This window comes from Marmota monax, unplaced genomic scaffold (assembly GCF_021218885.2).
Source record: "Marmota monax isolate L192 unplaced genomic scaffold, Marmota_monax_Labrador192_F-V1.1 WCK01_AAM20220418_F8-fsc00125, whole genome shotgun sequence".
Classification (NCBI taxonomy): Eukaryota; Metazoa; Chordata; class Mammalia; order Rodentia; family Sciuridae; genus Marmota; species Marmota monax.
Window position 1 is genome coordinate 13,475,006 of NW_026695235.1, and position 27,650 is coordinate 13,502,655.

The 27,650-nt window shown below is 46.3% G+C and overlaps 1 protein-coding gene across 13 annotated transcripts in view; it reads left to right on the forward strand.

Annotated features, from left to right (window-relative positions):
- The window catches only part of Pcbp3 (poly(rC) binding protein 3), a 227,378-nt gene that overhangs the window by 131,904 nt on the left and 67,824 nt on the right, over positions 1-27,650 (forward strand). For 9 of the 13 annotated variants that reach the window (XM_046439061.1, XM_046439060.1, XM_046439059.1 and 6 more), the window contains 2 exons: positions 20,969-21,096; positions 26,365-26,464. In XM_046439061.1, the coding sequence (XP_046295017.1) occupies positions 26,419-26,464 (46 nt within the window). In that variant the 5' untranslated portion in view covers positions 20,969-21,096; positions 26,365-26,418. The remainder of the gene's footprint in view (positions 1-20,968; positions 21,097-26,364; positions 26,465-27,650) is intronic. The other 4 variants (XM_058577223.1, XM_046439068.1, XM_046439067.1 and 1 more) reach the window with 1 other exon arrangement.

The window sequence follows — 27,650 nt, forward strand, 5'->3', positions numbered from 1 at the left end:
CTGATTGTTTGGGTACTAAAAATGTAAAAGTTTGATCAGGGGTAACTACTGCTGCTGTACCATTATTTGACCCATCAGTGAATATATTTGGAGCATTCATGATAGGTGTTTTTCTTGTCATTTTTGGAAAAATTACAGGATGCAATGACCAAAAAGACAATAAAGGATTAGATGGTAAGTGGTTATCAAATGAAACATTAGATTTGCACATGATTATTGCCCAAGTATTTAACTCATTAGCTAACTCATCAATTTGATTCATAGTATATGGAGTAATAATTTTATTGGGAGAAATTCCAAACACTCCCTTTGCTGCTTTTATTCCTTTGAGTATTAATTGTCCTACAGCCTCAGGATACCTAGTAAGAATAGTGTTAGGAGAATAAGATAAATGTATCCATAATAATGGACCTTCTTGCCAAAATACTCCTGTAGGAATATTTTTTGTTGGTAGTACAATAAACAATAAAGGCAAACTTATATCAATTCTATCCAAATGCATATTTTCCATATATGTTTCAATGATTTTTAATGCCTTTCTTGCTTCAGGCATTAACATGCGGGGTGAATTTGGATCTGATGGACCTTTTAGGATATCAAATAAAGGTCCCAACTCTCCTGTTGGTATACCTAAATAAGGCCTTATCCAATTTATGTCTCCTAATAACTTTTGAAAGTCATTAAGTGATTTGAGTTGATCTACTCGTATTTGAATTTTTGGTGGACGGACCATGGTTGAGGATAATAGAACTCCTAAATAATTAATTGGAAAATTTAATTGTACTTTATCTATTGCTATCTCTAGATTATAATTTTTTAATAAGTTTGTAAGTGTGGCATAACATTCTAGCAATGTGTTTTTATCTTGTTGCTGATAACGCCAAGGTCGCGGGTTCGTTCCCCGTACGGGCTCATAAGCTGCTCATAAGCCAGGTGTTTTAGTAATGGCATTGCTTGTTCTGTATTCCCAAAAACTCTGGTAGCTGTTTGAATAAGCCTATCTACAAATTCAGCATAAGGTTCATTAGCTCCTTGTATTACCTTAGATAATTGACCTTGTAAACCTCCATGTCCTTGTAAAGCCTTCCATGCCTTAATTGCATCTACAGCAATTTGTGCATATACACCAGGATCATATGCAATTTGTTGCTGCTGATCCTCATAAGGTCCCTTTCCTAACAACATATCTAGATTTCTCTGAGGATAACCAGCTGCTGCATTTCGCCTAGCCGTCTCCTTGCAAAATTCCTCATTGGCAACCTTCCATAACAGGTATTGTCCTCCATTTAGCACAGCTTTACACATATTAGCCCAATCTGCTGGCGTCATGTTCAAGTTGTTAATGGATTCGACCATGCTTACAGTGAAGGGTGCTTGAGGACCATAGGTTGTTACAGCCTCTTTTAGCTGCTTCACTGTTTTGAAATTTAAAACTTGGTAAAATCGCTGCCCTCCTGCCTCAAATACAGGGCATGTTAATATTTGAGATCTTGTCTCAGGATCCCAACTATCAACTGCGGGGGTTGGGGACCTCCCAGCATATGGAGGTGGCCTTGTTGGTTGGACACTTACGCCCTCTGGTGATAGAAAGGTGTTAGTAGCAGTCTCCTGTTGTAACTTTCCCCCTGATGGCTTTTTCTGTTTTACACTTTTTTCCTCTGTCTGACTAGCTTGAGAGGCCTTCTCTTTTACTTGAATCTTTTCCTCTGTCTGACTAACTTGAGAGACCTTCTCTTTTACTTGAATCATTATGTCTTCTCCTTCCTCTACCATTGTCTGAACTGAAGGCTTTGGACTAAGCAAACAAGATATGAACGTCCACAATGGCAATGTGCCAACTGGCAGAGTCCCTGGGCTTTTCTTTTCTATTCTTTTTAAATCTTCACCATGATGGTTCCGTTGTGATGTATTTAACAACTCCTCCTTAAAAAGCCATGGGCTACATTTTTGTATTGTATCAACGTATGCCCTGACTGCTCTTGATTTTACTGAGATGCCTCCTTCCTCTAACAATTTACTTAACACTCTTTCAGTTTGTTTTTTACTAATTTCTGATCCCGTATTTCTACTATAATACAACCCAACAAGATGACGCCAAACAAAACCGAGACAGAATGAGATAAAAAGGGAACAACAAAAAGTCATTATGGCCTTTCTATCCTCCTGACATGTGCATCCGTCCTTTCTCCCTATCTGTTCCTCAGACGTAAATAGTTTTTCCTCAGATGTGAGCGGTTTTTCTTCCGTCTCACTCATCTCCAGAAACAGGCAACTTAAAACAAAAGTGAAGCAAAATAAAAGAGGAATCTTAAAATGGCTACCCATCCTCTCGCCCTGCCCTCAGGGGCGAGCAGTTTACCTTACCCTCAGTCGCTCCCCGTGCGAGCCACCAAATGCCGCAGTCTGGCTGGGCACAATCAGGAGCCACTTGTCAAAAGAAACTAACTTTATTTTTAGAACCACACACGCCAAACAAAACAGCCTCTCAGGAAAAACCCTCAGAGCCCCAACTGCCACCACCGGCTTTCCACAAGACTCTCTCTCCCACACAAGCTTCTCTCCACCTCCCACAATCCTCCTTCTCTTGAGGCCGATTGGCTGGGTCACGTGGGCGGAGCCACAAAAGTCCCCCAATGAGCAGCTCCGTGGCCTTAAAGGGCAGGGAAACAGCCCAATGAGCATCACCGCAGAGGAGCCAATCAGCTAGATGTTGCTGGGGCCGCTGTGAGCCAATCATCAGCCGGCAGCTGGAAGTTTGCTGGGGCCCCTTCGGCTGTGGCTCTCAACACAAATAGACCTTTATCTATTAAATACTCTTCCTACCGAGAAATCATTAGGCTTAGATAAGTTCACTAGTGAATTCTACCAAAATCTTAAGAAATAAATTATAGCAGTTTTCTACAATCTCTTTCAGAAGATAGAAACAGAGTGAATACTTCCTACGAGGCAGGCATTACTCAAACACCAACAGTGGACGAAGACATTATAAGAAAACCAAAGATCAGTGTCTCTTATTAACATAGATGCAAAAATCCTTAACCAAATAGCAAATAGAATCCAACAGTGTGTATAAATAGTTCACACCACAACCAGGTAGACTTTATACAGGTATGCAAGTCAGGTTTAACATTAGAAAAATCAATTAATGTGATCTGTAACACCAACAGATTGAAGAAGAAAAACCATATGATCATATACATAGATGCAGTAAAGGCATTTGACAAAATCCAATACCCAATAATGAGTAACCAAAAAATCACCTCTCAGTGAACTAGGAATAAAGGGAAAATTCCTCAACTTGATAAAGAACATCTACAAACAAAACAAAAGAGCTAGCAGCATACTGAATAGTCAGAAGCTAGAAGCTTTCCTGCTAAGGTCCAGGATCTCAGCAAGGACAGCTGTTCCCACTACTCCTTTTTAACATCACACTGGAACTCCTAGCTAATGCAATAAGAAAAGGAAATAAAAATTATACTGACTAGCAAGGAAAAAATAAAACTTTATCCATAGGTGCCGTGATTGTCTATGCAGAAAATCAGAAAGAATACTGTGTTAGTCACTTTTCTTTTGCCTGGTACAAAGTACCTGAGAAAATCAACATATAAGAAGAAAATATTTATTTTGGCTCAAAATTTCAGAGGGCTTAGTCCTTTTTTGCTTGACTTGTTGCTCTGGGCCTGTGGAGCACAGTACATCATGGCAGGGAATGTGTGGTGGAGCAAAGCTGCTCACCTCACAGTGGCCAGGAAGAAAAGAGAGAAAGAGAAGAAGGAGGAGGAGGAGAAGAAAAAGGGGCTGGGTCCCAATATTTCCCCCAAAGGCACACCCTAATGATTAACTTCCTTCCTGTAGGTCCCACCTCCTAAAGGATCCTCTACTTCCCAATAGAGCCACAAGCCTTTAGCATATGGGCATTAGGAGGACATTGAAGATACAACTATAACAAGTAGAGGGGGAAATTCATGAAACTAGTAAGTCGTTATAGCAAGGCTGCAGGATACAAGGTTAACTGTACAAGTCATTTACTTTCTCGCCTACTAACAATGATCAAGTAGAATGTGAAACTTTAAAACACCATATAGTTACATTAGCACCCCCCATGAAATATTTAGGAGTAAGTCTGAAAAATGTGTACGAGATCTATATAAGGAAAACTACAAAATTCTGATGGGTAAAATCAAAGGGGAACTAAATAATTGGAAAGATATTCCCTGCTCTTGGGTAGGGAGACTCAGTGTTGTCAGGATGTCAGTTCTTCCCAAGATGTATAGATTCAACACAATCCAAACAGAAACTCCAAGTTATGTTTTGTAAATCAACAAAGTGATTCCAGTATTTATCTGAAAAGGCAATAGGTTGAGAATAGTCAACATAGTACTGAAGGAGAACAAAGGCAGAGGACTGACACCGTCTAATCCAAGATTTACTGTAAAACCACAGCAGTCAAGCAGTTGGTATTGGCAAAGCATGGACAGGCAAACCAACAGAACTGAAACCCAGGCACACATGCATGGAAGTATAGCCAGCTGACCACTGCCCAAGAGCAGCGGCAGTGCAGTGGGCACAGACCCAAGGCTAAGTCAGAACCCCAGAAAACTCCTAGAAGACCATACAAGAGAACAAGGAAAACGAGAAGCCCTTGCCTTTGGTGCTGAGATAGGGCAATAAAGGCTCCATCTAGGAAATAAATAATATAAAGCAACCCAATTAAAAGTGGCCAATGACCTTAGCAGACCCCTTGCCAGGAAAGATGCACATATGGCCAACAAGCATATGAAAAGATTTCCCAGGAGGCTGATTGCACTGTTGCGTGCATGTGTGAATACGGCATAATTGTACAAGTACAATGCACCAATCAATTAAAAAGATTTCCCACATTCTACGTCATTAGGGAAATGCAAATTAAAACCCCAGGGTGCCCCTGTACTCCTATGAGAATGGCCAGAATACAGAACACTGACAGTGCCGATCGATGCTCGTGACAATGTAGAGCGATGGGAATTCATTTTCTGTTGGTGGGAAGGCAAAATGGTACCACCACTTGCGAAGACAGTTTGGCAGGGTTTTTTTTTTTTCTTGATTTTATTATTTATTTATCCATTTATCTATTTATTTTGCCCAAACCAAGCATGTCTTACCTTGAGATAAGAATAGGTTGTGCTCCTTGGTATTTGTGCTCCTTGGTATTGACCCAAGGGAGTTGAAAACTTAGGTGCACACAAGAACTTGCACCTGGATGTTCACAGCAGCTTCCTTCCTGGTTGTCCAAACTTGGAAGCAACCAGGACGTGCTTCAGTAGGTGGAAGAAGAACCTGCAGTGCTTCCAAACAAGGGACTATTACCTTGCTGAAAAGAAGTGAGCTGTCCCACCAAGCTTGGAGGAGCCATAAAACCTATCAGTAAGTGAAAGCAGCCAGTCTGAAAGGGCTCCAGACTGCCCATGCCAGGCAGAACTGTGTGTACATGGTGGCCTCTGGATGACTCTGGGTGTCCCTACCCTCTAGTGAGGAATGTTGAGGACGGGGAGGCAGTGGTGAGGAAGGGGACATATGGGAAGTCAACCTTAAACTGCCTTTGAAAAACAAAGTCTTATTAAACAAACAAACAAAAGCCGAGTTCCTGAAGACTGTCTTGTGAAGAGCTTCAGGAGACAGCAGTGCATTGCTCTTCTCCAGTGAAGAAGCAAACTGATTGGACCCTCTTTATTGCTGGGACTGAGAAGGACAGTTCACCAGGAGAACTGCCCATCTGAGGCAGTATAGACACCACATCGCTTGGCTGAGACCAGAGGAGTTTACCATTGCACACCATGGTCCCCAGTTCATGGTGGAAGTGGAAAGGGGTTGTCATGGGCCAAACCACCTAGCAACCCTGACTTCCTTAATGGTAGGCTGTCTCATTTTCCCCAGGCGCTGTCTTGGCTGAGGGTGGGGCGGTTCTCAGGGATTGCAATTGACCTTTCTCACTTTCTTGTGCTGAGACCAGGAAACCAAAGTGTTTGTTCTGGCAACTTCTGAAGTGCCTCCATCTCAAGTTTATATCCAGGCACTGGGTAAAAATGTCAGCCTGATGGTGTGCAAACATATGTGTGCACTGTGAGGCAGACAGGGCCGTTTTAATTGGGGGTTTGTGACAGTGTTTGGGTGCCCTGGAAAAGGCAGAGCTCAGGCCCAGTACCCAGCAGTCTCTAAGGCCTGGGTGTTCCCTGCCCCATTCCCCAGCAACTCTTGTCCTGAAGAATGCTGCTGCACATGGTAAGGTTGTTTCAGGACCCTGTAGGACCTCGCAGGACCCAGCCCTTCAGTTGTGGGCTCTTATCAGTGGATGGCTGAGACCTTGAATCTGGACAAGGACCAATCCCGTGGAGGGATTGGTGCTGGCCTCTGGGGTATCCATATCACATGTCCTCCTGTTTTAGGGGCACCCTGCTCCAGGCAGGACCTGCATGTGCTTTCTGGGGCAGAGAAAAGAAATTGGTTTTGTGGCCTCACAGTCTTTGTAGTGTAACTCAACTCTTGGGAGCTGGAAAACAGCTGTGGGTTGTAAGAAAATGAGTGGCCGTGCCTGGGTTTCCAGTGAAACTTGAATTACAGAAGCAAGCAGTGGGTGGGCTTGGTCTCAAACCCCTGGGTTAGATACAAAACCCAGAAGCACGCTTCCTCTTTGAGAAATGGTCGGATTTTTCTGAGTACTGTGATCATGGGAGTGGAGCTCTGTTGCCACCTAGTGACAATAATTTTACACATTTAAGTCTCATCCTTTTCAAGGTTTGGAAGTTCGGGGGAAGGGAGCAACACACAGAATGGAAGTGCTCTTTTCTGAACTTGCCAGCACTGCCTAGATGCATAGCCGGCCCTATTGCAGGTTGGGGCTGCAGTCAGAGGGAGCCTCCCAGCACACAGGGTGCTGACGTTGGCCATGCCCTGCATCCTGTGGGCCCCATCTAGAGAGATCCTCCTTGTCCTCGGCCAGCAGCTCCGGTTTGAGAGCTGACAGATAACCTCAAGCAGCAACCTTTCTGCAAACAAGCATCATGAGCTTCCTGTGCCGCTCCCACCCCTGGCTCCTCTCCTCGCTGCCTTGCAGGGCCAGTGGCCGAGTTGCAGCTTCCTCCTTCAGGCAGCACCTTGGGGGGGGTCCTCCAAGTTCCACAAGTGGCTATTGTGAATTGCACTGCAATCGGGCACATTCAGGGGGCACTGAGAATGAGGTAGAGAGGTGACCCCAGGAGGGTCTGCTCCCTGGTTAGTCTGTCCACCCAGAATTCCTGTCCCCTGATCTCCCACCACTCTCCTGCCTCCCTTCCCAAGAACTAACCCCAAAGTCCTATGCTTAAGGAAGTCCATTCCACATGCAAAATCTGGAAGAAAAGTTTGTCTAGAATAGAGCTTTGTTCTCTCTTACTTGGAAATTGTTTCATGGCGCCCTTCAATGTTTGTCTCTCTCACACAGTCATTCTCACAAATTGTCTTTGAGACCAGCTGCTCTTTTTCAACCCTTTCTAGACGCAGGAAAATCAGAGAAGGGTCCGGCCTACGCACACATCCTTCTCACGCTGAAGCCACCGGTCCCTCCCAGCATCATGTGGCCAACCCTGAGCTCTGCCTCTGTGCACCTTCCCTTGCTCTGCGCTCCAAGTCTTATCTGAGGCCTTCTCCAATTCTGTTCATTTTTTAAAAAGTGTCCTGGCTAAAGCTGGACACATTCCCCCAAGGAGCTGTTAATCAATCACAGCAAGAACTGTCCTCTTCTTTAAATGACTTAAAATAATTTCTTTTAAATGGTCCCTTAAAATTTGTATGCTGACTAAGCAGATGACAGATTTTACAGGGAGAAAAAAGTACCAACCTAAAGAAGCCTATAAAAAATCATGGAGATAATATGGTATTTAGGATGTTTCCACCGGCATATGGTCCTGCCCACAGGACAGAGCAAGGACTACAAGGGTAGGGACCCCACATGTGGGCCAGAGCAAGGACTGAGAAGCATGGGGACCCCACTTGCAGGACAGGTGAGGACAGAGAGGCCCTGTACCCTGCCCTCAAGATGGAGGGTAGGGAGTGGCCTTTGAGGGGAAGCCCATGCTCTTGAACCTCTGTGCCACTCGGCTTCTACACTGCAGAGGGCTCTGTCCTAGAGAGCTGGTCAGATATTGAGACATCTTTTCAGATACCTCGGAGCACTAGCAAGAGCACCAGGGTCTCTGTGGGCTTTGGGCAGGAAGGGGACCCTGGGAAGGAAGCAGGCCAGAGCTGGCATGGCCCTGTGTGCCTGCCCCACGTTGCAGCCATGAACTTCTACTTTGGCAGGTTTCTGGTGAGGGAAACGGGGAGTGTGGCTTAGGGTCAGTCTAGATGGGAGTTAGGGGGTCCCCCATAAAGATGTATGGAAGTAAAGGCCTTCCCTGTGACAGCTCTTGCCACTTGCTGACATTGTAGCCAGGGCTCACGGGCTTGGTATGTTCATGTGTGTTCATAGCACACATAGCATAATTTGGTCAATTTCATTCCGCAGTTCCTCCCTTTTCGTGTCGCTCCTCTGTCCCCCTCAACCCCTTTCCTCTCGAGCTCCCTCCCTTTCCCCCCCTTATTTGTTCTAGCTTCTGCATATGAGAGAAAACATTTGACCTTTGACTTTCCGAATTGGCTTATTTCACTTGGCATAATATTCAGATACCTTGGAGCATTTACCAGTTACCCCATAATTTTATTCTTCCTTATGGCTAAGTAAAACTCCATTTTGGTGTAAAAGACATCCCATGTTCATGGACTGTAAGAATTAATGTCTTTTATTTGTGTTTTATGGTTCAGTGTACAGATCTTTCACTTCCTTGTTAAATTTATTGCTGAGTATTTTGTTATTTTTGTAGCCTTTGTAAATAGGGTTGTTGTGTCAATTTCTTTTTCAGAAAGCTTGTTATTAGGGTAGAGAAACACGACTGATTTTTGGAGAGTTTAAGCCTCTATTCTCACTGGCCTATGTTGAAGCACCCCAGTTGCTCCCATGACTGAGCATGTCCTGTGTTTCCATTGGAGCCAAACTCTGAAGAGGCCCTCTCCCACTGCTGTATCAGTAGGTCCACGTGTGGGGCTGCCAGGCCCCACTTGCCTAGCAGTAACGAGGAACCCCTCTGCCTGTGTTCTGCCGAGGCCAAATGACAACCCGGACTTTTACCCAACAGCAGCAATGGAGCACCACACCTCTATCCATCCTGCTTCCCTGCTGGAATGGGTGTGGGCTGAAAAAACATGGAATCTAAATAAAATCAGAGTCTTATAATATCAGAATGTCCAGGTTTCAGTTGAAAGTCATGTAACATTATGAACCAGGAAAGCCTCAACTGGATGCCAAAGGAAATCAACAGACACCCACACAAGATGACACCTAAATTAAAACTATCTCATGTCCTTTAAAGAAGCTATAGCAAAAGTGTATCAATAAGCAATTACAAATACACTGGAAACAAATGAGAAAATTATAAGTCTCAATAAAGTATTGGAAAGTGTAGGGAGGCTTTGTAATGTTTTGAACAACTAATAAAAAAAAAAGAAAGAAAGTGTAGGGAGGAACCAAATCAAAATTTTAGGACTGAAGAATATAAAAATTTACATATAAAACTCAAATTGTATACTTTAAGTGTGTGTAGTTTTATGTACATCATCAACCTCAATTAGACTATCAAAAAACAAAACTCAGAGGGGTCTCAGAGAAGTCCAGTGGTATAGGAGGCCTAAAGAAAGACCCAGAACATTTAGAAAGAAAGAAAAAGGGAAGATTACCAAATCCATGCCAACTCCCCTCAAAAGAAAGGAGACTTGGAACCAATCTGGGTAGGCTGAGAATTCACACTTCTCATGTCTCAGGTGCCCAGTGGCACTCCAGCCCCATGACTGACAAGGGCATGATGTATTCCCCACTTGCTGTGTGAACTATGTTCTTGTCCATGTTGTCTTCAGCCTCTTCCCAAGCTGATGCTGCAACCTGTTTCTGGGACACTGGCATTGCTGCACAGGGGACCGAGACCCTGGGCAATTCTCCACAGTCTGGACCCAGTTTCTCCCAGGAGAGATGCCACGCTCTTCTCAAAAATAACCACATGAGCCTGATATTTCAGAGAAAACAGCAGAGGGTTGCCAGTAACAACCATTAAACTTTCAAAGCAAAAATTAGAATTTTGGAGCATTTCCATTTGCTTCTGTTCACGACCGTGGGAGCAGCCTCTGAGATGCCCACCTAGCCTGGTGGTGCCTCCATAGACAGCCCAGGTGCACCACGCCTCTGCTTCTAACCTGGAAGCCCTGATATCTGCAGCCCAGGACACCCACCCCTTGTTGGTTACACAGCACATGTCCAAGCAGGGAAGATAGTTCCCCTCACATTCTGCAGATGGGAAGATGGAGATCCAGCTCGGCTCTGCAGTGTTCCACAGGTGGGACCATCTACTACAGTCTTGCTAGTCTGTGGTAATGGGTGACAACTTCAGCTCCTACCTGCCTGCCATGGAGTGGCCCTCCTCTCCTGCTGTTGTCCCTAGCCATGCCCCGCCAGTTCAGCATCACCTCCATACTCCAAGAGGTGGCTTCTCTTGGTGAGTGGGAGACTGCAGCCCCAGGCACTGTCCTGTGTTCTGGGGGATGAGAGGCAGTCTTTCCCTGACCCTTTCTAAGGCGTGTGTACATGTGGAACCTTGACTCACATTCCAAGGTTCTCTTCCCTGGTTCAGAACAGTCCTGGGCCAGGGCAGTGGTGATGTCACAGCATCTGTGCAGATGTTCACCAAGGGGACCAATTACTTCCAGACCCTGCAGGTTTAAGCCCTACAAGGTTCTGTGTCTGCACAGAGCCTGCCTTTCCTGCGGAGCCCAGGTCCTCTCTGAGCCATGAGGCTCCCCACAGCTGAGCACCCCTCCATGGAAAGCTCTTGATGAAGCCCTCTGTAATGCCACCAAGTAGCTTGTCACTGTACATAAAGATGAGACCCCAGCATGACCAATAGCAAGTTCATTTAGAGAACAGTCCATGAGAGGGACAGGTTAGGCTTGCAGAGGGTGAGGACACTGAAGCCTGGACTGGTGGCACACAGGGATCACAGACCCCAGACATGTCTGTGAGTGTCATGTGTGTGTATGAGTGCATGCACGCATGTGTGTGTGCACACGTGTTCTCAGTGCAGCCTGGGAGAGGGTCCTTGAGGTCTGAGCAGCCCCTCTGTTAGAAGCAGCAAGACTGCAGCCCAGGACACCCACCCCTTGTTGGTTACACAGCACATCTTAAATGCAAGAATATGACCAGCGGTGCTGGGGAGTGTGGTGTGATGACAACAAGCTAAACCGGTGCTGGACAGGCTTCTCTGTGAGGCTCCCTGCAGGAGAGGAACTAGAAAGAAGCAGTCGCCACTGCTGCTGGCCCTGTTGTATATAAAAAGCAGCCCTGTGCCTCTGCCCTTCTCTTCTGGGCCCCGGCAGTGCCCAGCACAGCAGCAGACTATCCATACACCCTGCCCTGACAGGGCAGCTCCTCCTCCCACCCCTTCTAGAGCAGCCCCAGCTCTCTTAGCAAATGTCTCTGGGCTCATTCTGCCCTCCCCACTGTCTTTTCCCTTTCTCTTGGCCTCATGAAAAGGCCTCCTGACTTGCCTCCCTGTGTCTGGGCTACCCTGAGGGACTGACCACATGCTCACCATGGTGTCCAGCCATACTCTGAGGCATGCTGGGTCACAGCAGAACCTCCATGGGGTCCCACGGCAGCCTACTATTTAATAGTTCCCCCTCACTGATGCTGAGGCCCAGGAGCTAGGAGCTACATCAGCCTGACCCCTCTACCACTGGGTTGGCCATCACGTTAAGTGTCCCGGGCCTCATCCTGTGTGTCCCCACCTCAGGCCTCTAGAATCAGTTGTTGACCTAAAAGGACTGTTCTTGTCCCAATTGGGGAGAAGTGATAAGAGCCCACAACCTAGCACCAGGGTTGCTTATCACAATTGGTTTGCCACTTCTTTTTCATAACTTTAGTACCTAGAACTAAGGAATTTTTGTATATTTAAAAGAAGGGAAAATCATGAAATTTCATATTTAAGATTGCGTGATTTTTACTTAAAATACTTTAATGCTTGTTTCTCTGTTCTCTCATCATTACTATGATTATTTACTTTTTCCTAAATCTGAGAGTTTAAAAAATAATACCCATATTATTTTTATCAATAAATAAATAAATTAAGATTGACCTGTTTCCTTGCACCTCTTTCTATCCCTGTAACGTACCCCAAGGGTGTCCGTGGGACTCCTACGCTTGAGCTCGAGTCTCACAAGCCTTCTCTCTGTGAGGTGCAGCACTGACTCGGCGTGTATTTAGTTCTCAGGGTTTTCCCCTAGCTTTTAGGGACATAGAACAATTCTTGTTTTCAATTGTGTGAACACTGACTGCATGATCATAGTCAAACTCACTCATGGCCCATTAAGAGGAGCCTGCTTGTGACCTTCCCACCACTCAACTCTGCCGCTCCTTGTTAAGTAACTTACATTTAAAATCTTCCCTTTATTTCCCTTTGAAAAGATAAACAGATATGGATATATTGAGTTCCTCAACTTAGTAAGCTTTTCTCTCTCGCTCTCGTTGTTGTTGTTCATTTTTCTCTTTATCTTTAGCAAAATTTGTAACCTTTTACTTGACTCAACACTATTTTCTGTTTAAATGATTCACATGACCCTTCTCTGTCCCTGACATAACTGTGTCAGCTTCCTAATGCAAGCAGCATTAGGACAAGCCCACGCTCCTCCTCCTCCTCCCCAGGCTTCTCTTTTCATGCCTGTCAGTCTGCTCCACAGCTGTGGACTGACAGCACACTTGTCTTCGTTTCCGTTTCCTCTCCTACCTCTTCTCCCATCTCATTGGTTGTATTAGTTTTATTTTTAGTGTACTTAGTGTTGGCCTATGATTCTATGGTCCTTAGCGCCGTCATTTAGCCCTGTTTTATAGATATACCTGGCCCTTGTCGCTATGGTTTATGCAAAGCTTTTCCATTATCTCTTGGGTCACCAAAACCATTTTACACCAGGTTCTTCAGAAAGGGCTCATGAGAAAAAGATTCCCTGTGTTCCTACGGGTTCATACCTTTACCTGTGGACTTCACAATTTACAGTTGATTTGATTCACATTTTTTCTCTCCAGTATTGGAGGTGGAGCCTTTGGGAGGTGACAAGGTCATGTGGATGGAGCCCCTAGGAAGGGATTAGTGCCTGATAAAGGGACCCTGGCGCTCCCTCACTTTCCCACCAAGAAACAGCTGTCCTAGTTGGAGACAGCCAGAAGACAGGTCTGCAGCCTGGAAGAGGCTTCACCAGAACCCAGCCAGCCTGGCCCCCAGGCCTCAGACTTTCAGGCTCCAGGACTGTGAGGAATAAATTTCTGGATTTCACAAATCATATCTGTGGGACTTTGTTACAGCAACCTGAACTAAGACAAGTGCTCCTTTGAAGTTCAGAGAATTTCCTTCTCTTCCTGCTCTTAGCCTTTGCCATGAATCGGTTCTGAATTTGGTCCGATTTTATTCATCAATTAGAATGCTCATACATGTTTATGCTTCAGCTTCTTGGCATGTGGATTATTGTGATTGATATGGCATCAGCCTTGCGTGCCTGAATGAGTGGGCACATCTGTCTTTTGCACGTCACTGAACTCATTTTGTTGAAATTTAAAAATTCATTTGCAAATGTATTCATGAGAGATTGGTCTGTAGTTTTCTTTTTCTGTGCTTATGTATCTCTGGTCTTGGTATCAGGGCAATGAATGTGGTAGCCTTTTAAAATGAGTTGGCAGATGAACCCCTCTGTTGTGCTTTCTGTGAAACTTGGTGTTTGTTATTCAAATGATTGGTTGAACTCTCCAGTGAAGCCTCTGGGGACTGGAGGTTTCTAATTCTAAGCTTTTTATTACAGATCCAACTTCCCTAAGTGCTTCAGAGATCCATTGATGTCTTTGGCAGGTCTGTGGGGTCCGGGTGTGCTGCTGGCACTCATGTCCCCTGTGTGTGTGCTGAGGCTTTCTCAAGAATGTGCTACAAGGGTGCTCATTGAGGCATGGGGACGTGCACTTTAGCACCTGTCAAAAGCTCTAACACCCCTGTCATCTCAGTGCTGGCCTTAGTTCATTTTCTTTTCATATATTCACATTCAGATGATCCTAGTGTTTATTAAGTTGTGACTGTTGTCTGTATCCTAGAAATTTCGGTATGTCATGTGAGATTCTGTTCTATCTAAATCTGTTTTAGACAGCCTTTGCCAAGACCTGGGGGAGGGACACCTTGTTACAAGCAAGCTGGAGTGGAGATCCAGGACCCCTCCTTCCCCACAGACACCAGGTGGGGAGGGAGCCTGTGTCTGTGTAGAGAGGGGCAGGCTCCCACTGCCCTCTTCTGTCGGGGTGTGTGACCTTTGTATGGTGTGGGGAAGGGTTTATCAAAGGAATTTATGACTTAGTAGCTTCCCCTTTCTTGGTCCTTGACTTAGAGCAGCCTTTTTTTTGGGGGGGGGGAGGGGGGACTTCTATTATTTATTAATTATATTCTGTGCCATTTGGCATTTTTAGGTTGTGAGCTTTTCTGCTGACCCATCTGCAGCATGCAGGAGGAAAACAGCAAAACCGAGAGCAGTAAACCCATTACTGGATTATCCCTGAGGTCCAAGGGCCCCCGCCAGCCCACTGCTGGTCTCCCCATTTTAGGACTTCCTTTTTCTGCACAGTGTCCAGAGTTGTGGCCAGCAGAATGGGGAGGTCAGGCAGTGTTGTCTTTCAGTTTGTTTCGTCCTCTTCCTCTTGGTGACCTCTGTCCTTGTGCTGCCTGGTTGCTTTCCTTGGCCAAACTCATCAGAGGGCTGTGTGCTACCTAGACTTCACTTTAACTCGTTCTGTCCCTCATCCCAATTGCAGAACACCTGTGAAAACTTAAACAGAGTGTTATATGTACTCATATAACAATTATATGTATTAGTAGAATTATATATGTTCTGATTTTTCAACCTGTTTTAATACCCTGTGTCAATTTGTTTGAAATATTTGCAGAACTGAATAAACATGGGACTTTTTCTTTCTTTCTTTCTTCTTCTTTTTTTTTTTTTTTTTGGTGGTGCTAGCAATTGAACCCAGAGTCTTATGCATGTGAGGCAAGCACTCTACCAACTGGGCTGTGTCCCCAACCCTAAACGTGGGACTTTAATAACCAACTCCGATCTTCTCCATTGATTTTTTTTTTCCTTTGCTTTTCTGTTACTTTTCTACTTTCTGTTGACACTGAACTCCCTGTTGGATTTTTTTTACTGTCATTAATATTCTGCTACTATTTGTTCCTAATACAGACATTTAAAGCTATAAACTTTCCTGTAAAGTTGTATTGTAAGGTTGTATTTGCCTATTACTTATTTTCCATTTTATTTATTTGTTTGTTTATTTATTTATTTATTTTTTGGTACTAGGGATTGAACCCAGAGGCACTCAACCACTGAGCTACATCCCCAGCCCTTTTTATTTTTTATTTTAAGGCCCTAAGTTTCTTAGGGCCTTACTAAGTTGTTGAGGCTGGCTTTAAACTTGTGATCCTCCTGCCTCAGCCTCCCAAGACACTGGGATTACAGGCATGTACCACTGTACCTGGCCCTACTGCTGATTTGGGCATGCAATAATTGTGTTGTTGAGATCTGTTTTCCAACTTCATTACTTTCTTCCATCCATTTCCTATTTAGAAACACTGTTAAAATATATATCCCCAAAATTATGAAGTTGTCTTTTCTAGAGATATTTAATTTAATTTCCTAGTAGGCAGAAAGCATAGTCTGTTGATCCATGTCTTTAAAATTTGTTGAAACTGGATTGTGAGCTAAAGAATTGTCCATTTTTAGTTTGTTTCTGGGAGTTTAAGGAGATTGTGTAGCTTTTGATTGCAGGGAAGAGACTGTGTGACACACATTACCATGTTTGGTGTTGTTCTTATATTCTGTATTGCCATTACCTTGGGGGCTACACCTCTGTGGACTGCAGTTGAGAGACGTGTGTAAACATCTCCCGTCGGATGGATGAAGGCTGGTTTGTCTCATCACACACAGTCGCAGTCTCCTGACTGCACTGTGGCCACTGTCCCTTCATTCTCCTGCATGCCCCTAGTTGTGTGCCTCCTCACCACACATGCACAATCAGTGCCCGTCATCCCAGAGCTCCCCTCTGACCTCTTGTCCTTCCCTTTGCACCTTAGCCTGTACCTGCGCCAGCACCAGAAAGCACATATCTACATACCATAATACAGCATGGCTCTTCTGAAACCCTCTTTTTTAAAAAGTTTTTTAAGAAGCTGTCAGTGAACCTTTTATTTATTTATATGTGGTGCTGAGAATTGAACCCAGTGCCTTACTCATGCCAGGCAAGCGCTCTGCCACTGAGCCCCAGCCCCAGCCCTTCTGAAACCCTCTTGCAGCTCTGCTTCTTACGGATTGCGCTGCCCCCATTCTGAGGCTTGCACAAACACATATCCAGTTTGGCTTCTTATCTCCGTCTAGCTGCAGCTCCACTGCTCCCTAGGGTCACCCTCCTGCCATATGCCCTCAGTACCCAGGTGCACCCTCGCCAGGGCCTGTGAGCCAGTAGTTGAGTTGTGTTTATCTCCCTCCCTTGGCTTTTCTGGTCTTACTTCCTGGGGTTTCTGTCTCAAATTGCAGCCCACCTACAGTCGCCTCAGTGTGCACATGACCATGCTATTTCAGTTGGGCTGGCCTGTCCCTCTGAAATGGAGGGATACTGCTGCATGTAGTAAAGGCTTAGCCCTCTCAAGTGCCCCCACTTCAGGGAAGCCTTGTGCTTGATTATGTTGACCATTGACACTTTGTCAGAGCCCTGAGAGCATCCCAGACCTAAGGACTCTCTATAATTTGGATGGTTGGGCTGGGGGTGCCCTGCCTGCCAAACCCCTTCATGTGGCCCCATGTGTGCCCAACTTGGAATGAAGGGACCCCCGGGTACATTCTCTGCCACTCCCTCCATCAGTATTGCAGGGTCCCCACCAGGAGAGCCTTCAGCTTGGCTGGAGAGCTCCATGTGGCAAGAATAAGGAGATGGTGATTAATCTGGACTCCTCTGCACCTTGGTCTGCTCTGTCCACTTGCACAGTTTGGCTTCTTACCTCCGTCTAGATTTGTTCCTCTGCATTTGTAGAAAATTAGTCCCAGGACCCACAGATACCAAATCCACACGTGCCTGTGTCACTTGAGCAGCACAGCTCAGCATTTGCATAGAATCTGCTTACAGCCTCGCATACACTTTACGTGTCTCAGGGTTACTTATGGCACAAGTGCAGCATAGACACCATGTGGATAGTTAGTTGTTACACGGTATTGCTTAGAGGAAGAAAGGCTGTCTGTGCCCAGTATAAAGATAGTGTCTCTTCTGAATATTTTTCACCTATGGTCATGAGCTGTGGGTTCAGGACTGGCAGGCACAGAGTCCTGGCTAAATACCACCTTCTGTGGGCCCGAGCCCCTGCTGCTATTCCTTAACCTTTCTCCCTGCTGCCAGCTTGGAGGTACTGCTGTCTCCCACCTCTTCCCCATGCCATGGTCCGTGAGCTTCTCTGCTCCCCTTTCTTTCCTGTTCATCCACCTCTGCTTCCCATATTGTATTTGCTTTTAAGAACAGCTCTCCCCAAAATCTTTCTATTATCACCCCAGTTTTTATTTCAGCCTTTGATCCACAAAGGATTTTTCTTATTTCTGCCAAACTTGTTTCTTGTTTCAGGTGTTTCTTGGTTTGCAGAAGCTTGTCTTTTAGCAGACTTCTCACAAAGCCCATGACCATGGCATTGGCATTGCTTATGATTTTGAATATCTATAGCTCTGGCTTTGAAGGCCTGTCTGACTGAGAGGAGGCCCTGCGGCCATGCTGTCTTCAGGGATTTGTGAAGGCATGGCCCCTCTGGCCTGTGGAGTCGGAGTCCTTGCCTAAGCCGAGTGCGCTGCTCCTCTGCCTGCACTCCGTGCTAGAGAACCCTCTCTCTGTCTCACTGGTCTCCGTGCCTGTCTGGAGGCCACCACCATGGGCCACTTTGCACAGGTGTGGGATAAACCTTCTCACTGTGAGTCTTTTCCCCTAAGACTTTGGTAAGAGTTGATGTAAGTGTTGGCTCTCCTTCACGGCTTTCACTTCTTGCCTGGTGCTCTGTACTGACCACTTCTCTTTGATGGCTGCTACCTGCTCTGCCTCATTTTCTCTGGATGGCTTCCAGTGCTCCCTGTACAGTCAATTGAACGGTTCCCCTTTGGGCCCTATAACAGTCTTTATTTACAGGCCTTGTCCGTTTCTTCAGTTCTGCTTAGATTTTGTTTAGCAGCTCCCACTTTTGTCTGCCTTAGCGCTCCATTTGCATTTTACAGTGTTGTAGGTCTTTGCTCTAGTGATCTCACATCTGCTTCTGCCTCCGTCCTGGAATGCTGATTGGCGTTCCCCACCTTGCCGTGGGGTTCTGTCATTGCTGATGGGGTTCACTTTGAGGCAATCCTGTGCCACAAAGGATTTTCTGTGCCTATTTTCTCTCTTTTAAAAGCACACAGTTTCCTGCACCAGCTGTAGCAGGGAAGGGTGGGTTGAGGGATGAGGCTTGGGCTTACTTGTTCTTTTCTTTTCTTTCTTTCTTTCTTTCTTTCTTTCTTTCTTTCTTAATACTTAGTTTTTAGTTGTAGTTGGACACAATACCTTTATTTTGTTCATTTGTTTTTATGTGGTGCTGAGAATTGAACCCAGGGCTTTGCACATGCCAGGCGAGTGCTCTGCTGCTGAACAACAACCCCATCCCTCACTGGTTCTTTTCTAGGAGCACCCTTTTTCTGCTGGTCAGCAAATGCAGTATTTACATCGTTTTAGAACTGTATTTTGGAGATGGGATTTAATCAGTGTGCCTTCTGATGCCTCAGTGCTCCTTTGTTTTGTGGGAAGCTCAAGTCCGTTCTTCCTGAACCCTTCTCTTTTCCACCCCAGCTCCCACTTCTCTTCCTGCTCTGAAGCACTTGTCCCAAGACCGTCACCTCAGTGTCACACCCTTCTGTGCCCTTCCTGTGGATTTCCTGCAGTCGGTGTGTTGACCCCTGAGGTCAACTGCTCCATTTTTGTGCTTCTGGGTGGAACCTCACTTCTTGGGGTGTGGATCAGTGTGTTCTGCTGCTGTGACCTGGCAGGGCTTGCTCCTTTCCACTGTGGTTTTGCCATTGGCAGAGCACACAGGGACCTGGCCGTTTAACTCTGGGGTCTTCCAGATACAGAATTGGTGTGTCCTTTCTCTTGCCTCATATTTTATTGACAAGTGAATTCTCAGTTCTTCTGGTGAGAAAACCATCCTGGCTACAGAATTCTGAGGCCATTGGACAAGGGACGGAAGGCCCCCTGTGCAGCCTGTTGCTACACTCACCCCAGCTTTTGACACTTCTTCATCTCTAAAACGTTCATTGTCGTGAGTTCGGGGCCTGAGTGTGCCACCTGAGAGAAGGGGCCTCCAGGCCCTCCGCTAGTGACAGAGAGGGCCAAGGACTGCAAGTCCTGAGGCTCCCCAGCCAGGCTCCCTTGGTGCTCCTGCTCATGCAGACCAGTGGTGGTCCCCGGGCCTCTCCTCGTGGGCTCGGGTCCCAGCTTCCTTTGTCGTCCCACCTGCTCACTGCTGGTTCACCCTCTCCCGGCTGCCAGTCTGTTGGCCACCCGGTTGTTCTCCTCTCCCAGCTGCTGAGCTCCTGAGGTGTGTGCCTCTTTGTCGGGATCGTTTCCCTGTTCTCTGTAGGGAGGAGACGCACGCCTGTTAAATCTGAGACTTTTAACAGGAGGTATCTTGCATTGTTTTCTCTTTTTTCCTTAACTTTTGAGTATTACCTTGTGTGTTTTTTTTTTTAATTTTTTAATTGAGATGTAGTTCATGTGCCATAAGTCCACTCTCTTAAAGTGTGCATCAGTGGCTTTGGTATGTCCCACACGCGGAGCTCAGGGCCCAGCTCTACAGCTGTGGTCTCCCACCCTCTAGCCAGTGGCACTCCCAGCCCTCTGCTGCACCAGTGCGGCAGCCTTCCCTGGTGAGGGAGGAGGGAGAGGGGTTTTCCTTCAGCCTCATCCCTCATGGGATCTTCTTGCATTGGGGTTTTTTTGTTTGTTTTCTGCACTTGAAAGCTCCTGCTGTGGTGGGATGTGACATACTAGGGAAACCACTTCAGGGAGAACCATTGATGGCTGCCATGTGGCTCACAAGAAAGGCCCTGTCGTTCAGCATGGGCTCTGATTACCACTGCTCACAGTTCCAGGTGCTGGACACTGTAGTCAGTGTGCCTTTAGGATGCCCACGGCAGTGGTCTGTGGGGACCATAAGTATGCGCCTGTGGAGCAGATGACCAAATGCAGCAAGGAGGATGCTGTTCTGAAGTGAGTGCTTGTGGCTGGGAATCCAGTTTCCAGTGTTGGCAGCAAACCTGAATTCTAAAAGCACAAAAGTCAAAGTATAAACTGAGTTGACAATGAGACGCTGTGCAGAAGCACTAGGTTGTGCCGAGGGTGACTCCCGAGGGCAGAGTTGCAGGCTGGGGTTGGAGAGATTGAAGGGAATTATCTCACTGGCTGTGAAAGTGGGACGCAGCGATGTACTTAAATTAATTTTCATTTACTAACTGTCATTTCAAAGTCAGGGTGTACACAAGTAGAACATTTATATGATCTGTCAAAATATTTCTCCTGGGTCACCCACTGTGAGGTGGACGCCACCCAGTACAGCACTGCTACTTGGGCTACACCAGGCAGCATTCTTGGGGCCAGCTCTGCTGACACACGTCTCCTCGCACAGGTCTCGGACTCGAATGCTTCAGAGATGGGCACTGCTGTGTCGAATGCAAGAAATGATTACCAAAGCCTGTCCTAAGGACAGGACCAGGCACTGGAGCTCACGTGCTCCTGTTTGTCTTTCAGGTAGGCGGGCACTGACAAGCCAGCCCTCTGCAGATTCCCCGTTCTGGAGATGATGCTCTGAGCCCAGTGCACCTGGCATTCACATCTATGGACCTGCTCTGAACCGTAGAGCCTGCCTATGGGGGAAGGTGAGTTGCTGTGAAGTCCCCTCTGTGTGCTTGCTCATCAGGGACGTGGGCCACGGAGCCAAGTTCACCCCTGAGGAATGCAGCTGCTGGAAGTGGCACAGTCCCGCATCCTTCCCTGCTTTGGTTCTTGATGGGCCCTGAGGTTCTGCTGTGTAGGACTTTGGGGGAAGGGTCCCTCGTTCCAGCATCCATGGGCTGGTTGTGGTTGCACACCCTCACGTCCCAGTCTGCCCATGGCCACTTACCCAGAGTTGCCCTGGGAAGCTGGAGAAGTAGGAGGGAAGCCCGGAATGTTGAGCAGAAGACTGTTCTGGGTGCTGAGGCCCCTGGGGGGTGTCTGAGATTGGGTCCTTAGAGCCCAGGGCAGGGCAGCATTAGGAGGGGTACTTTTATGCCACCTGATGCCACCCTGTGGCTGTGGTCCCTGTGGCTTTCCCAAGCCTGGTGTAGGAAAGGGCAGAAATCAATGAAATGGGGGACGCAGAAAGAAAGAAAATGGCAGAGCTAAATGCTGGTGTTCTCTTAAGGAGTAGTTAGCCCTCTGATAAGAGGGTTCAAGAAAATGGAGGGGTGATACTGATAAGAATCAAAGGCACAAAAATAAGGAATGACAACTGAGAAGAAGGCTTGCAGTACTGTGATGGCCACACGTCAGCACAACTGAACACTTGAAAGAAACGGATGACTTCCCAGGAAAGTTACAGTGCCAAAATAGACTTGAGAAGAAAGAGAGAACTTGAGTGGGCCAGTACACATTTAAATTATTATCAAAGACTTGCCTTTTACAAAAGGCCTCACTCGTGTGTGTCACAGATAGTTGTACCCAGCTTTAAGGACCTCTAAGGCTTCTAACTCACATAGGCCATCCCAGAAAGCAGAGAAGGAGAGCCCCCAGCACTCAGACCAATACAAAACGATCTCAACTCCAATATCATGTAATGTTTACAAAGAAAGAGCAAGCCCAGGTTATTGGAACTATGCCTAAAAATCCAATATGAGATATGAATGTGTCAAAATCAAAGTACATTTAAAACAAATAAAGAAGATATTGTGATTTAATAGGGTCCACCATAAGATTTCAAACAATCTTTGTGCTATTCACTAGTTGAGTGGACTGGTAAAGAATAATACCAGGCTTAACTCAACTAATGCAGCACAGGTGATGAAGTCCATGCCGTCAATGGCAAGAGCTCCTAACAAACCAGGAGTGTAGAGCTCCAGCCTTGGCCCAGGAACCCATCACACCACAAATGCTGTCTTGGTGGAGAATGTTAGATGCCTTCACCCAAGGTCAGCAACAAGGCCAGGGTGAGCTCTGCCACCACAGTGAGCCTTCCTCATGTGCAGGGACCATCACAGGAATACGGAGGGTAGATGTAACACTGGCATTCTTTGCAAACAAGTGTGATGACCTGTTCTAGAAAAGTCAAGAAAATCAAAACCTACTAGGACAAACAGACTAGTTTAGCAGAACCCATGAGGTGTCCAGAAGTTAACCCAAGTGAGGGTGCACAGAACACTGCGGCAAAAGCTAAATGCTCTAAGAAGGACTTGGAGGACAAGAGTGGAGTGAGATGTTCACAGCCTGTCTTGGGAGAGTTGATAACATAAATGTGTTGGTTTTCCTTACTCAATTCACAAACACATTGGGACCGCAATCAAAATTCCAGGTGGATTTTGAAGAACTCAGTAAACCTTTAGAAGTTTACTTCTGAACATGAAAATCCAGAGGTTTCTGGAGATTTGAGATTAGTTTTGTCAGCATTAGAGAAGACTGAAGCCAGAAGGCCCAAAGGTCTAGAGTCAAGGTTACCAAACAGTGTGCTGTCTGCATCGAATCAGATGGAGACCTAAGTGCAAAAGGTGAAAACCATGGAATTGATTTTAAAAAAGCTTAAATGCATTTATTACCTGGGATGTAAAAAGGAATTTATAAATAACACAAAAAAAGCAAAAATGATAGCAAAAGTTTGGTAAGTTGAGTTATACCAAATTAAAAGATTTCAAAAAAGCAACAACTCAGGAGGCAGCCTCAGCAGGTTCAAGGACAGCCTCAGCAACTTGGCAAGTTCCTGTGCCAATCATAAATAAATAAATAAGGCTGGGGATGTGACTCAAAGGCAAAGCACTAAGTTTGATCCCCAGTACCACCAAAGAAAAAGAAAAGATTTTAAAGAAGGATTCCATGGGGAAAATAATGAGAAATGAGAAAAAGGAGAAGATATTTGGGGAGTCTGAAACCAAGAAGGCGTCAATATCTTGAGCACACATGGAAGTCTAAATAAGCCCCCATTCTGGGGATGGGGACAGAATAGTCCCACAGGTGCCATGTCCTGATCCTTGCACAGCAGGGATAACATGCAGAGGGCTTGGGCTGTGAGCCAGGTTGACCTTTATGTGAGATGATCCTGCTTAGGTCCTTCACATGTGGAAGAGTGGGCAGAAGGTCAGAGTCACATCTAAAGGTGGCAAGTTGCTGGCTTTGAAGGTGGAAAAGGGGTGGCCTCTAGGTGCTGCAGGCTCTCCTAGGGCCTTCAGGAGGAACACAGTCCTGCAGACCCTGGAGTCTAGCCCAGCGAGGTCTACGTCAGACATCTGACTTCTAGAACTGTGAGAGCATCCATTTGTATTGTGTTAAGCCATTAAATTTGTGCTTTATAACATCAGCAACAGGAAACTAACATGCACTATAGCTTCTGAAGAAAAATAGGAATGTATCTGAAAGATAATCTACAGAAGAGAAAATGCAAAAGGCTGATGTGCTGCTCGTCAGAGGCATGAAAACTAGAAGGACTTTACACCACTTGGTGCAGCTTAGATCTGCGAAAACCGGAGGCTCCCAGACGACCCACCAGAGGGCGCACAGGCAGGGCTGGAGAGTCACCGAGATTGTGGCCTGTGGGTCAGGCATCTCTGAGGGGTGAGATCCCCACACACAGCACAGCACACGCCGGTTGGGTCCTGTGGGTGTGGGTGCAGCAGGGATCTCAGTGTTCCTTCCTGGAAGAGAGTAGACATAAAACATGGTGGAAGCAGGCCACAGAGCAGCTGGGCACCATGTACTAGGTGTGCAGTGGGGAGCAGGTGTGGGCCTCGCAGCCCCGGGCAGACTGAACCTCCAGAAGGACTGGCAAGGTCAAGCCCTTGTTTTTATCAGCAAAGGCATGAATAGATAGCCAAGAACATGTAACACAAGCCGCATCCAACCCTGGAGGGGGGTTCCTGAGGCGGTGCTCTGTGCGCCTGACTCTAGAATGGGACTGTGACAAGTAGCCTAAGGGCAGCCTTGCCTGGAGCTGCCATGCTGAGGGGCTGCGTGTTCAGCACAGTCAGCACAGCACATCAGCCCCGTCTGTGGAAGGGGAGAAGAAGGAGTCTCAAGAAAGGAACAATGAACGAAAAGCAAAGGAAATGGTTTTATTTCCTCAAGTTGAAGCACTGAAGGAGCTCAAGCCGGCCTGCTTCACAGCTCGGTGAATCCAGCCCCAGAGAGGCCAGGTAGTGGGCTCAGTGTGGGGGCTAGACCATGGATTGAAAGCTCAGACCAGCACGTCCTACCCTGCCTGTGCAGGTGTCCATGCCACTATCCTTTGTTAAAATGTATTTTCATTTTAATTACAGTAAAATGTATGTGACTTAGAATTTTGTGTCTTAACCACTTCTCTGTGCACAGTCCAGGGCATTAGGAACTTTCACTGTTGGTTGCCACCTCCAGAACTCTTCATCAGGCACAACTGGAACTCTCACCATGAATGACTCCCTGCTCCCCTGCCCTAGTCCCTGCCACCCACCTTTCTTCTTTCTGTCTCTCATTTGATCTCATGTAAGTGGGATCGTTCATTAATTTTCTTCTTTTTTTTTTTTTTTTTTTTTAAGAGAGAGTGAGAGAGAGAGGGGGAGAGAGAGAGAAAGAATTTTTTAATATTTATTTTTTAGTTTTCGGCAGACACAACATCTTTGTTTGTATGTGGTGCTGAGGATCGAACCCTGGCCGCACACACGCCAGGCGAGCGCGCTACCACTTGAGCCACATCCCCAGCCCCATTCGTTAATTTTCTTCCTGTGACTGGCTTATTTCACTTTGCACGATGCCGTCAAGGTTTATCCGTCCTGCAGCATGTGTCTAGGTCTCACTCTGTTTATCCACTCACCCATCCACAGACACTCAGGCTCCCCCCACCTCTCAGCTGGTGTGAGTAATGCTGCTGTGAACATAGATGTACAATATGTCTTCAAGACCTTGCTCTCAACTCTTGTGGTATATATCCAGAAGTATCATTGCTGGGTCATATGGTAATTCTATTTTTAATTTTTTGAAGAGTCACTGAACAATTTTGCCTTCCTGTCAACAGTTCACCAACTTCTTTTTTCTTTTTTTTTTAAATCATAGCTACCCTAATGGGCATGGGTTGGTATCACATTGTGGTTTTGATTCACATTTCCCTCATGATTGGTAACTATTTTATGTGACTAAAATGAAATACCTGAGTTTGGGTACTTTATTTATTTTTTAAAGATTCTTATTTAGAACACAGCCCTGAAAGCTCACGGGCATGGCACCACACCTGCTCCGTCGTGGTAAGGCCTCATGGTGGGTGGCATCGTGCTGGCGGAGCGTGTACAACAGGGAGGGACCTTGTGGAGAGGCAAGAAACCAGAAACTGACCAGGACTGGCTGGGGTTCCATAGGAACCGGTTCCTAATCCCTCCTGAGGGCACACCCCCAGTGACCTCAGGACTCCCGCAGACCCCACCTGTTAAGGCCCACCACCTGTTAGCAGCGTCACACTGAGGACCAAGCCCCAGCGTGTGAGCCCTTGGGAGCAGACCTCATCCATCCACAGCCGTGATGTGATCACCTTTTCATGGCTTGCTGGCCATTGGTACATCTTTTTTGGAGAAATGTGTGTGCAAATCCTATGCCCATTTTTCAGTTGAGTTGCTTGGATTTTGTTGTGTTGTAAGAGTTCTTTATATACTCTATATTAACCCCTTACCGATTGTATGGTTCAAAAGATATTTCTCCCAGTCCATGTTGCCCTCTCACTCTGTTAATCATGTCTCTTGCTGTACAGAAATTTTAAATTTTGCTTATAGTTTAGTTTCACTTTTTGCTTATGCTTTTGATGTCATCACCAAGAAATTATTATGAAATCTAATATCATGAAGGTTTTGTACTATTTTCTTCTAAGAGCTTTGTGGTCCCAGCTCTTATGTTTCAGTCTGATTTGGGGTTTATATTGGTATGTGGCTTTTGTTTGCACGTAGATACCTGATTTTTCCAGCCCCATTTGTTGAAAAAGACTGTCCTCTCCCCATCAAATGTTCTTGGCACTCCTGTCCAAAGTATTTGGCCACACATGTAAAGGTAGGTTTCTGGGCTTTTTATTTTATTCCATTCATTTGTCTGTCTGTATGCAAGCGCCACACTATTGTGGTGATCATAGCTTTGTGATAGATTTTGAAGTCAGGAACTGTGAGTCCTCCAGTTTTGTTCTTTTCAAGATTGTTTTGGCTATTTTTGTATCCCTTGCGACTCCATAGGAAGTTAAGGCATGCAGAAATGCTGCTGCTGCTCTTCTGACAGGCATTCAGTCTGTAGGTTGCTTGGGTAGAACTGGCATCTTAACAGCACTGTCTTTCAGTTCATGAACACAGATATCTTTCAGGCGTGTGTGTGTGTGTGTGTGTGTGTGTGTGTGTGTTTTCCTTCTGTCAGTTTTCAGGGTCTAAGTCATTCACCTCTTTGGTTAAGCCTGTACTAAAGAACTTTATTCTTTTGATGCTCTAGTAAGAATCGCTTATCTAATTTCATTTGGATTGTTCATTGTGAGACAAGTCCTTTCTGATGAGGTGAACAGTAGAAAGGACATTTGGACTCTGTGCTGGCTAGTGGGGTGGAGAAAGCTCTCTTCCTTGCAGGCAGCCCTGACACAGGGCTCTGGGCAGCAGATGACAGCTGGCAGGTTGGGGAGGTGAGCAGGACAGTGGTTAGCCGCTCTCCTCCATCAGCATCTGCTGCCCTGGCTTCACTGTAGCCCAGTCCTGCAGGTTGGCCCAAGCCTGACAGGGAGCTTCTAGAGAAGGTGTAGGAAGGGCCCAAGGAGCCGTATGCTTAGAGAAGATGGGAGCAGGCCCAGAGTTCTGCTCTTTTCTCTGTTCTACACCCAACTCCAGGCCACCCCATGGTGGCAGCAGTGGAGCGACAGGGCCATGGAGTCAGGGTGGCAGCCATGGTCCCTCCCAAGAGGTGGGATGAGTCTCTGTTGGTTTTTTCCTCCCTCTGCCTTTCCTTTGCCTGACCCTAGACGTGGGCACACATGGGGAGTAAAAGGTGAGCAGGATAGAGAAACCTAGAGCATTCTGACTCCAAGTGGGAGAAAAAGAGTCTGGGGGCTGAGAAGAGCAGGGGCAGGGAAGAGTGACCTGCTCAAGCGAGCCCAAGAGAAGTCACAGTGGTCTCCTGGGCTCATCCCAGCTTTACTTACACAAATCTGACGCTCAACAGCCTATCATAGACCGAGAACCATGATGGGGGTAGAGCAGCCCAGGGC